Genomic DNA, 10,835 nt, shown 5'->3' with positions numbered 1-10,835 from the left:
GGCCCGCAGAAGTCGGGGAGGGAGTGGGCAGACAGGGGAGCCCTGCCCCGGGAGTGCCAGCGTCGGGTCAGCGGGGAGAGTGCAGCCGCTGCGGCCCGCGGCCACTAGGGGCTCTCGCGAGTCCCGACCTTGCGGGCCGAGCCGGGCCCACAGCGGCCCCGCCCCTTCCTTCTCCTGCAGGTCCCCGCCCAGCCAATCCCCGCCCCGCGCCGCCGATCGGCGAGCGATCGCCATGTCTGCGCTCTCCGCGTTCCTCTAGAGCTGCCTTTTCGGTTCCCACGTGGGCAGGCCGGCGATGGCGGCGCTGGTGGCCTCCGAGGCGGCGGGGCCGGGCGGCCGAAACGGCCCCGGCAGAGGTGGGTGCTTCTAACGCTGCGGCCTCTGGACCTCGCATCTCTGGGTAGGGCTCCCCAAGTCAGAGGCAGGACCTGGAAGGCCCCGCCATCACTCGCTCTGGGCCGCTGTCACCGGAGCCCAGGGGTGCTTTTGTGGCCTTGGGGCGTGACTGTGAGCAGCCCCTCCCAGGAGCTTGTGGTCCTTCAGCCCGAAACTGCGCTCCGCCGGGGCCGGCAGACGGGGGCGTGAAGAATGAAGACTCTCGGGGAAGACGGACCTGGCTGGGAGGGAAGGAGCCGGGCGCCTTGCAGCGGGCCCTGCACAGGGGTCGCAGGGAATGCTTTCAGGGAAGGGGCTCGTGGTTTCATCCACCGGGCACTTACTGAGCGCCCACTGAATACCAGGCCTGTGCAAGGTACAGGGACTAGACTCGGGGACCTCAATCTTTCCGTGGATACTGATGTAAACGGAAGATTTAGCCGCGTGTTAAAGGAGGCGGCGCCTGCTGGTCCTTGTGACAAATTGAGCTGCTAAGACTACCAGCTCCTACACCTCAACAACCACAAGGGAATGGTGCCTGTCCGAGGAGCTTCTGTGAGGGGCCAGGGAACACTGGGCTGGTTGTTCCAAAACCATAGTGGTAACATTCAAATCTGGCTTCAGGGTCCGGATGGGCCGTGCTAGTTCTCCACTTCACCACCACCCCACCCACCAGGTCTGGGAGAATCCCACCTGTCATAGTAAAGGACCCTAACAGAAGTTCTGGCACAGATAGTACAGACTCAGCCAGTAGTCATTGATTTACTTCATTTCTTGCCTTATTACATTCCGGAACTGCCTGGTTCCTAAAGAGATAACGGGGTTGAGCTAAACTGAATTGTGGGGAATAGGATGCGGATTAAGGGCTTCAGCTTTACTAAGGGGCTACAATGTTTTCTCCTTTAATCAGGGGGTTGTAATTATTTGCATATCTACATTTGCCCCCACTAGACTACTGTACCCTAAAGATCAAGGCCACTTTTCTGCCCTTAAACCTATTTTCCCACAGTCCTGACTAGAGTATGTTGTTTCCATTCTTCCTGGGGTGGGAAGTGGGGCGGAACAATGGGACCAGGGAACTTGTTAAGTCAGTTAAATGTATGGTGTTTATTTCCCTTTTAAATGAGAAGCAAGAGTGCAGGAATTAACCAGTGTAGCCATAATGAGTGTACTCAAGTAAGGAAGGCAATCGTTTAATATATATATATATATATTTTTATTATTGATTTCAGAGAGGAAAGGAGAGGGAGAGAGAGAGATCGAAACATCACTGATGAGAGAGAATCATTGATTGACTCCCTCCTGCACACCCCATACTGGGAATCAAGCTGGCAACCTGGGCATGGGCCCTGACCGGGAATCCAACCATGACCTCCTGGTTCACAGGTTGACGCTCAACCACTGCACCACGCTGGCTGGGCAGGAAGGCGGTCTTTTACATTAGAATTTATAACTGTGCTGCTTCTAGATCTCTTATCTAGGACCTCAGAACTTCAAGGTGTTCTCAGGTTGGGGGAGGAGGCACATTTTCCCAGAATTCTTGGGCTGCCATGGATCCTGCGTTTTCCTCAGGGTTGTTCTCTCTCAAGGAGCAGCTCTTTGGACTTTTTTTTTCCATTTGCCCCTCAACTCAGTCCCCCGGTGTCACCTCTGTTCTCCTGAGGTAAGGGGTGAACTGTACCCCATTCATGGCTCAAGTCTTTGATTCCCAATAATCTCACAACATGGAAATGAACTGTGCAGGTTTCCTCCTGGCCTGAGTTTTCTTTCCAGCAGCTTCAGGATGAGGTCAGTGGGGAAGATGGCTGGGCAAGCCCCAAGGGATCTGGGCTCTGGGACTGAAACTTAGGTGGAGCTAACAGCTTAGCTGAGTCTGGCTGTGGTGCTGGCCAGGTGCTGGCCAGGTACTGACGCAGGCCCTACATGGATCCTAGGTCGAGTCCCTCGGGGCCGCTTGGCCAATCAGATACCCCCTGAGATCCTGAACAACCCCCAGCTGCAGGCAGCCATTCAAGTCCTGCCTTCCAACTATAACTTTGAGATCCCCAAGACCATCTGGAGGATCCAGCAGGCCCAGGCCAAGAAGGGTAAGCCTCCAAGCTCTGAGCTGCGGTGGGTCTGGAGAGGTTGCCTGGCCCACTTAGGGGCAGTGTCCCCACTCCAGCCTCTGCCTACCCATCCTCCGCTCTCCTGTGTCTGCTTTGTCTTGCAGTGGCCCTGCAAATGCCTGAAGGCCTTCTCCTCTTCGCCTGCACCATTGTGGATATCTTGGAAAGGTGAGGTTTGGGGTACAGGAGAGGGAGCTGAGCCAAGACCTCATGGCCGTTACAGCTTTGCCTGTTGACATGATTCTTTCCTTCTGGACCTCTGCCTTACAACCATGCACATGCAAAGGGAAAAACCCAAAATTAAGACAGAGAAGTTGGTGGGGCCTGAGGATAAACCTAAGAATCCTCAGAGCTGACCCTGGAATGGGCTGAGTAGTCGGCTCGGGGTCTGGCCAAGGGGATCCTTTATTTTTGGCACATCTTGGGGAATAGGGCAAGGAGGGGCTTAGCGGGGAGAAGTGCCTTAGAGATGGTATTCATTTCCTCCTTTCCTCTAAGTTTCTTCAATACAATGAGCCATCCTTGGGCAGTGGGGGTGAGTGCTCAGCCATCTGGAACCCACACACGAACCGGGAGGGAGAAGGGAGAAAGGGGAGGTCATCTCGTGATGGGAACCTCCCACTTCCCTGCTGCTGCTGCCCTCCCCGCACCCTGCTCCTAATCCCGCTGCCACAGACTCACTTCCCTACTCCCATCCTCTTGCCCCGTAGGGATGCTCTCTGGGGCTTGGGCCAATTTGCATACGTTTTAATCTATAAAAAATTAAGTGCTCAGGCTGACTCAGATGCCTGGGCTGCATTCTAAGGAGCTGAATAATCTGCTTTTGTGCACAACCTGATTTGGGGATGGGGATGGGGATGGGGAGGGAGAAGAGAGGGGCTGACTGGCAGCAGTTCAGCTTTCTCCACCACGCCCCCAGGAGATAAATGAGTGACCTCAGTCAAGGAGCCAGAATGCATGCCCCAGGGATGGGTCTCTCAGGGAAGAGCTGGTCCTCTACTCCATTCCTGTAGTGAATTCAGGGGGGTGAAGGGTCTTCCCACCCACCCCCAGCCCACAGTGATTCAGGCCTGGCAGCAGATCTCCTGGCAATGTGCTGGCCAGAGCCCACTCTTCCTGACACATGGGGCGTGTGGGCAGTGCCATGTGCTATGGGGGAGCTATGCATGGGTCCCCCCATCCTGGGCACAGAGGGCCTTGATTAAGGGTGAGGAGTTAGCAGGGGGTCTGGGCATCAGGGAGGCTATGTATACCCACATATGCATGCCCACGCACCCCACAGTGCCAAGACTTGGGGACAGGTGCCTTTGCATATGTGTGCATGCTCACTGCTCTGGGTGGGATGAGTCAGGAGGTCTGTGTTTGTTTGACCCTGTGTATGCCAGTCTGAGATTTGGGGGTCCCTCTTGTAGTCGGAGCCTGAGCAGAGGAATCAGGGGGCCACAGAGACCATCCTCATCAGCTATAGTTCCAGGAGCTGCTGCCAGGGCTGGAGGAGGTGGCAGCTGGGCCCCTCCTACTCTTTGTTGGCAGAAGCGGCAGCTGCCTACCCAAGGAATTGGGTGAGGTGGAGAGGGAGGAGCTGGGCCCTGAGATCCTTGCACAGGGTTAGATCTCTCCTCCCCCTCGCTCCTTGGACCACTGTGCCACTGTTGTCCATTCCCACAGGTTCACAGAGGCCGAAGTGATGGTGATGGGTGATGTGACCTACGGGGCTTGCTGTGTGGATGACTTTACTGCAAGGGCCCTGGGAGCTGACTTCCTGGTGCACTATGGCCACAGCTGCCTGGGTATGGCAGACCAGGACACCTGGGCCCTGGCAGGGCTGGTAGGGAGGTCGGATTGCACGCTGATTTCCATCACAGTGCCTTGTCCTGCTTGCAGGCATGAGGTCCCTCCTGGTTTCTGGGATGGCCTCAGCCTTCCTGCTCTGCAGGTGGATCTTTCCTTTGTATTTGGTTGCCTTGGAAACCATGCTGCTGTCCCAGATGCGGGTGTTTGAAAGGCTGTTGGTATAGCAGGCTGTCCCCTTAAACCCCCCCACTCCCCAAGTGACCAAGAAGGAGATTCTAACAGACCTGTGACGCCCCCCTCCCCCACCACTTCCTTCTATCCCCAACTTGAAGCCACTGGCTTCTCAGAGATGTTGGACTGGGCCAGGCCTTTCTGCCCCTTCTGCCTTCCAAACCACAGTCTCCTGAACTCTTCCCTCCTCCCAGTTCCCATGGACACCTCTGCCCAAGACTTTCGGGTGTTGTATGTCTTTGTGGACATCCGGATAGACACTACCCACCTACTGGACTCTATCCGCCTCACCTTTCCCCCAGCCAGTGCCCTTGCCCTGGTCAGCACCATACAGTTTGTGTCAACCTTGCAGGTAAGTGGACAGGCAGCAGCCAGTCTCTAAGCTATTCTCAGTCCCCGTGCCAGGTGCTGCAGGCGGTCCTCTGGCCCTGGCTCTCCCTCCCCATCCACTTGCTTTCCTTCTCTCGTTTTCCCTACAGGCAGTCGCCCAGGAGCTGAAAGCTGAGTATCGCGTGAGTGTCCCACAGTGTAAGCCCCTGTCCCCTGGGGAGATTCTGGGCTGCACATCACCCTACCTGCCCAAAGACGTGGAGGCTGTTGTGTAAGTGAAAAATGGGGGTGTCAATTTTACAGGCATAAGAAATGTACCCTAGGAGTCTAAAACTCCTTAACTATTTGCTCAAGGTCACCAGCAAGATGGGGTCCAAATAGGGTTTCAGATTTTCTGTCTCCCTCACCAGTGCCCTTGTCCACTGTCCAGAAGGCTATGCTCAGGGTGAGGCAGGAATCAGAGGGCCTGACGGGGGGTGAGGGTGGGCTAGAAATGGTGGGAATATAATTGGAGAAGATGGATGGGTACACCCAGGCTGTAGCCCCATTAATTTAGCATCCGGACAGCTAACAAGGAGGAGCGGCATGTCTCCTGCTGCCTAATTATTTTAGGTAATGGAAATGCTTAATGTTGTGTGAATGCAGCCAAGCTCAGAGCGGACAGCTCCTGCTGGGACTGGGGAGCCCCGTTCCTCACTAATGGCAGGAAAGGAGGCAGGACACTCCCCTGACTTAGCCCACCTTTGGGGCTGCAGATTCTGGTTCCAGGGGTCTTGCTGTACTCACACAGACACCCCTGCCCATAGACACCCCTGCCTACTGCCAGCCCAGACCTGGCAGTCCTGCTTCCCAAGCGGCATTTCCCGTGTGCCCGTGCCTGCATAACTGAGCTCACAGATGCCTACCCTTGGGGGCTTTGACGTGTGTGTTGGAGGGAGGGAAACCCTGAGTGTTGGCCATTCCTCAAAATTCGGTGTGGTCTCCCAGGGAAGGAGCTGCCATGACAGGTTTTCTTCCATCCTTTGGCCCCTTCACGTTCTGCGAAGGTGCTGTTAGAGATAGCATCTCCCAGGGCATACTGGGTACAGCCTCCTGATTGTTAGGCCTAGAGTTGAGCCCTAGATATACTGCTTCATAGCTGTGTGACTTGGGCAAGTTTCTTTTTTTTTTTTTTTTTAATCCTCACCTGAGATATTTTTCCATTGATTTTTTTAGAGAGAGTGGAAGGGAGAGGGAAAGACAGAAATATCATTATGAGAGAAACATTGGTTGCTCCTGCACACGCCTTGACCAGGGCCCGGGCCGGGGAGGAGCCTGCAACCCAGGTTATGTGCCCTTGACTGTAATTGAACCCTGGACCCTTAGGTCCACAGGCCGAAATTCTTCTATCCACTGAGCCAACATTGATTGACTGCCTCCTGCATACCCCCTCCGGGGGATCAAACCCACAACTTGGGCATGTGTCCTGACTAGAAATCAAACCAACTGGCAACCTTTTGGTGCAGGGGACAATGCTCAACCAACTAAGCCACACTGACCAGGGATGGGCAAGTTTCTTACCATCCCTGAACCTCAGTCGTATCTTGTAAAATGGGAACAGTATAGGTAGCTTAGAGGATTATTTGATAGGTCTGAGTGAAGTCATACATGCCAGGTGCTTAGCCCAGGCCCAGTGCACAGCAGGCATAAGTCCAATAAACAGTATCTATTGTTGCAACTCAGGAGCTGGACCCAGGAGCCAGTTAGGGCAGAGAGTAGCCAGTGTATACCCGGAACCTCATTTAACAGCTTAGATGACACTCTGAACATTACTCCCTTGTCTGTATTGAGCGAGGGAGAATCTGTTTCCCCCTCCGCCCCCCCACCTCCAAGTGAGGATCTCTACAGCCTGGAGCAGACTTACCTGGCCTCAGCTGTGCCTTTACCCCCAGAAGGTTGGGGGCGTTCTTAGCTTCTGCATTAAATAACTAGAGGGGCTTTACGGTCGTCCAGTTCAAGCTCCTTTTTTACATGTAAGAAAACCAAAACCTCGGGAGGTGAAATGACTTGTTCCAGTTCACATACAGCCAGTAGGCACAGCCAGCCAAGAACGCAGTCCTCTGTACCCCAAGCCAGTGCCTGCTTCTTCTGTGGCTCCACCACCCCCTTTTGACCCCCCTGCAGATATCTGGGAGATGGCCGCTTCCATCTGGAGTCTGTCATGATTGCCAACCCCGACGTCCCTGCTTACCGGTATGGGCTGAGCTGGACCAACCAGTTGGGGAGAGGGTGGGATTCTCTGCCACTGAGGCCCTCAATCAGCCAAATCCTCATTCTCTGGCCCTTTAACAGCCCCCAGCCCTAAAGATATGAGGTACTTGGGTCCTGAATCTAATATCAAACCTAGGGCTGCTGCTGCCCAGTACCTACCCGTCCCCTGGGATTCACATGGATATCCTTAAACCCGCTCCCACTCCTGCCTGCCCAGCTGTGGGACGGATCTTCCCAATGACAATCCATGCTCTTGCCTCTGTTCCTAATTACCTGCGTGGAGCCTGAAGGTTCAGGAGACCAAGGGGCTGAGTCAGGGAGCTGTGTGTACAGCCCAAGTCCCACAAGTGGCTGTCATTGTGACCCTGACAGCTTCTTTTCCAGATACGATCCATACAGCAAAGTCCTATCCAGAGAGCACTATGACCATCAGCGAATGCAGACTAACCGCCAAGAAGCCATAGCCACTGCCCGCTCAGCTAAATCCTGGGGCCTTATCCTGGGCACTTTGGGCCGGCAGGGCAGCCCCAAGATTCTGGAGGTCAGAGGGCTTGGGATGGCCTCTGGGGAAGGGACTGACTGGGAAACCATCCGTCAGTGGGAAAAATCAGTAAGCCAAAGAATTTAGCCTTGGCAGCTTGATCCTGATGACTCCAGCTCTGCCTTCCTCTACCAACAGCACCTGGAATCTAGGCTGCAAGCCTTGGGACTGCCCTTCGTGAGGCTGCTGCTCTCCGAGATCTTCCCCAGCAAGCTTAGTCTGCTTCCGCAGGTGGACGTGTAAGTTTCTCCACCTTATCTATCTAGCTATGACTGGCTAACGAAGTTTAGAATTTGGGTCCTTCCTAGCACATATGGAGGGCTGGCGTCAACAGGAATTGCTTCCATGATCATGAAATTCTAATGTTTACAGAGCACTCATCCAGCAGGGGCTGCTCTAGATCACACTTATTTTGTCTGTCTTGGGGCTGACAGGCACCATCACAGTGGTTCTGTGGGAGATGAGATTGAGGGGTGGTTGGCATCTGCATTGTACCAGGCACTAAATTTGATTCTGGGGATACTATCACAAAGGAGGTTGCCCAGGCCCTGTCCTCAGAAAGCTTGTAGTCAGGGAAGGAAACAGAAGACAAGCAACACTACAGTGTTATTCTAAACAGCAGTAAGTTACCGTCTTAACTTTAGAATTCATAGTAAGCATCATTGGGTGTGTTGGGGACACAGTCGTGTTCTTCAGCATGCTGCCCAGGAGAGGGGGAAGACCTCCCTCGGGTCTGATCTGACTTCCCTTCCCAGGTGGGTACAGGTGGCATGTCCACGCCTCTCCATTGACTGGGGCACAGCCTTCCCCAAGCCGCTGCTGACACCATATGAGGTAACACCAACATTTGACAGAGTGGAACTTTGCACCTGGTTCTGTCAAGGGAGGGATCTAAAGTGGAGTGTGGTAGGCGGGCAGTACTTACTAGTAGTTACAGCTGAGCCACTTCCTAGCTGAGTGGCCGTGGGCAAGTCTCTTAACCTCTTTAGCCTGACATTTCCTCTGTGTACATTGATAACAGGATCTTCTATGCCATCGTGAGGATGAAATAATCCTGTGCGGGAAAGTGTTGGCAAATGTTCTTGTCCAGTTTTCCTCCTCTAGGCGGCGGTGGCCCTGCGGGACATTTCCTGGCAGCAGCCCTACCCCATGGACTTTTATGCTGGCAGCTCCTTGGGGCCGTGGACGGTGAACCACGGACGAGACCGGCCCTCCCAGGCACCCCGCCGGCCTGCGCTGGGGAAGGTAGGCAGGGACTCCCAAGGAGGGAGGAATGGTCGCTCCCTAGCGACGCGAGCCGTGGCCGCCGCCATGCGGCCGCTACGGGAAATGCATGCGAGCGGGATGGACGTCGCCGCCGAAGTGGGACCCTGACCAAAGTGTGCAACTCGGGTGCAGGAGGGATCCGCGCGCCTTTCTCCAGCCGTGACTTGCGAGGATTGCGGCTGCAGAGAAGAGAAGGTGGTGCCACTCGCACTGTGAGACGCTCCTGAGTCTCAGGTATCCGCCCTGCTTCGGCCGCGCCTCACCACTCCGCCTTGTCGTGGGAACGCTCGCTCGCTGAGGCCCGCCTTCAGGGTGTTACCGGCCTTTTGGCTCCGCCCCTCGCGTAATTGAACTTCCGCTCGGGGAAAGGCCGCTTCCGCTCCCTCTGGCGCGCTGTCTCGCACTATGGCCGCGCCGCAGCCTCTGCGTGTGTTGTGCTTGGCGGGTTTCCGGCAGAGCGAGCGGGGCTTCCGCGAGAAGACGGGAGCGCTGAGGAAGGCGCTGCGGGGCCGCGCCGAGCTCGTGTGCCTCAGCGGCCCGCACCCGGTCGTGGACACCGCGGGCGCCGGGCCGGAGTCCGGTGAGAGGAGTCCTGCCCCGGAAATGCGTTCCGAGTCCTCTCTATCTTGCCTCGTCTCTGTAACACTTTTCACCGCACCCCTACTCTGAATCCTCATTCATTCCTCCCACCCTCCCACTTCATTCTACCCATACCTTTCATTTCTTTAATCCCAGCCTCCCATGTTTACTTTGATTTGTTCCGCCCGCCCTTCCCCTTGCCAATCAATCTGTTCCCAACCTCATTTCCCCCAGACTTTCTTCTCTCCCCTCAGCCGCTTTTCTCCGTCATTCCCAAACCCTCCCTTTCTCATTTCTTTCCTCCTGCATTCCCCCTTGCCCTAACCCCACCTATCCCCCCGTATCTCTGTAGGGTCCTGCCCTCCAGAGGAGCAGCCTCGAGGCTGGTGGTTTTCAGAACAGGGGGCAGACGTTTTCTCCGCACTGGAAGAGCCTACAGTGTGCAGAGGTCTGGAAGAAGCCCTGGGAACGGTGGCACAGGCACTGAACAAGCTGGGACCTTTTGATGGGCTCCTTGGTTTCAGCCAGGGGGCTGCGCTAGCAGCCCTTGTGTGCGCCCTTGGCCAAGCAGGCGATCCCCGTTTCCCCTTGCCAAGGTTTATCATCTTGGTATCTGGTTTCTGTCCTCGGGGCCTTGGCCTCCAGGAATCCATCCTGCAGGGTCCCTTGTCGTTGCCTTCACTCCATGTTTTTGGGGACACTGACCGTGTCATCCCCTCTCAGGAGAGTATGCAACTGGCTAGCCGATTCACTGGATCCATCACTCTCACCCACTCTGGTGGCCACTTCATTCCAGCAGCTGCATCACAGCGCCAGGCCTACCTCAAGTTCTTGGACCAGTTTGCAGAGTGAAAGATCAAATGCCTGGATCCCTGGATCCTCCTCCCCTGTGGGGACACTGACTTTGGGGCAGCCTCTATGATCCCTGCTCTCCCCTTGCCCCTACCCTGGGACCTCCACTGCTGTTTGCGCTCCTCACCATCACCAATTAAGACAAATATCAGGTCTTGCCCTGTGGTGTGGCTCAGTGGTTGCACCAGGAGATCATGTTTCCATTCCTAGTCTGGGGACATGCCTGGGTTGCAAGCTCAGTCCCCAATGGGGGGCATGCGAGAGACAGCTGATCAGTGATTCTCTGGTCATCAGTGATGTTTCTATCTCTACCTCTCCCTTCCTCTCTGAAATCAATAAAAATATATTTTTAAAAAAGACAAATAGCAGTTCTTAAAACTCAGATTACATAATCCCAGCTCTGTATTCAAAGAAAATGGGGATCAGGCGGCCTTAGTGGACATTGACCTTGGCATCTGATACTCAAACGTGGAAAAGGCTAGTGGAACCCTGAATGAGGGGAGGGTGGC

The 10,835-nt window shown here is 55.1% G+C and overlaps 2 protein-coding genes across 7 annotated transcripts; both read left to right on the top strand.

Moving 5' to 3' along the window:
• The first annotated feature begins 224 nt into the window (after positions 1 to 224).
• On the top strand, positions 225 to 10,243 carry DPH1 (diphthamide biosynthesis 1). Of its 6 annotated transcripts, none has more exons than XM_054709535.1 (13): positions 225 to 356; positions 2,310 to 2,462; positions 2,588 to 2,651; positions 4,152 to 4,273; positions 4,703 to 4,860; positions 4,988 to 5,109; positions 7,002 to 7,070; positions 7,473 to 7,629; positions 7,768 to 7,868; positions 8,385 to 8,463; positions 8,734 to 8,876; positions 9,024 to 9,129; positions 10,198 to 10,243. In XM_054709535.1, exons 1-12 carry the CDS (start codon positions 296 to 298, stop codon positions 9,109 to 9,111), a joined length of 1,317 nt encoding a protein of 438 aa, XP_054565510.1. In that variant the 5' UTR covers positions 225 to 295; the 3' UTR covers positions 9,112 to 9,129; positions 10,198 to 10,243. The 6 variants fall into 6 exon arrangements, with proteins under 6 accessions (XP_054565510.1, XP_054565511.1, XP_054565509.1 ...); XM_054709536.1 differs by lacking the exon at positions 10,198 to 10,243 and adding an exon at positions 9,827 to 9,888 and having other exon boundaries at positions 8,734 to 8,874; positions 9,028 to 9,129; XM_054709534.1 differs by lacking the exon at positions 10,198 to 10,243 and adding an exon at positions 9,827 to 9,888.
• On the top strand, positions 9,140 to 10,677 carry OVCA2 (OVCA2 serine hydrolase domain containing). The gene is made up of 2 exons (XM_008147890.3): positions 9,140 to 9,475; positions 9,827 to 10,677. Exons 1-2 carry the CDS (start codon positions 9,301 to 9,303, stop codon positions 10,324 to 10,326), a joined length of 675 nt encoding a protein of 224 aa, XP_008146112.2. The 5' UTR covers positions 9,140 to 9,300; the 3' UTR covers positions 10,327 to 10,677.
• Positions 10,678 to 10,835: the final 158 nt, after the last annotated feature.

The sequence above is a fragment of the Eptesicus fuscus genome, chromosome 20 (genome assembly GCF_027574615.1).
Source record: "Eptesicus fuscus isolate TK198812 chromosome 20, DD_ASM_mEF_20220401, whole genome shotgun sequence".
Lineage (NCBI taxonomy): Eukaryota > Metazoa > Chordata > Mammalia > Chiroptera > Vespertilionidae > Eptesicus > Eptesicus fuscus.
The sequence above is the reverse complement of the archived record's forward strand: the minus strand, read 5'-3'. Positions and strand labels throughout refer to the sequence as shown.

What these genes read in the sequence shown, in the direction of transcription:
- OVCA2 (XM_008147890.3), top strand. Translation starts at nt 9,301, where the DNA reads ATGGCCGCGCCGCAGCCTCTGCGTGTGTTGTGCTTGGCGGGTTTCCGG. An exon ending in GGGCGCCGGGCCGGAGTCCG is followed by an intron (nt 9,476 to 9,826) that starts GTGAGAGGAGTC and finishes GTATCTCTGTAG; the next exon opens with GGTCCTGCCCTCCAGAGGAG.
- DPH1 (XM_054709535.1), top strand. Translation starts at nt 296, where the DNA reads ATGGCGGCGCTGGTGGCCTCCGAGGCGGCGGGGCCGGGCGGCCGAAAC. An exon ending in CGCTGCTGACACCATATGAG is followed by an intron (nt 8,464 to 8,733) that starts GTAACACCAACA and finishes TTCCTCCTCTAG; the next exon opens with GCGGCGGTGGCCCTGCGGGA. An exon ending in CGGCCTGCGCTGGGGAAGGT is followed by an intron (nt 8,877 to 9,023) that starts AGGCAGGGACTC and finishes TGCAACTCGGGT; the next exon opens with GCAGGAGGGATCCGCGCGCC.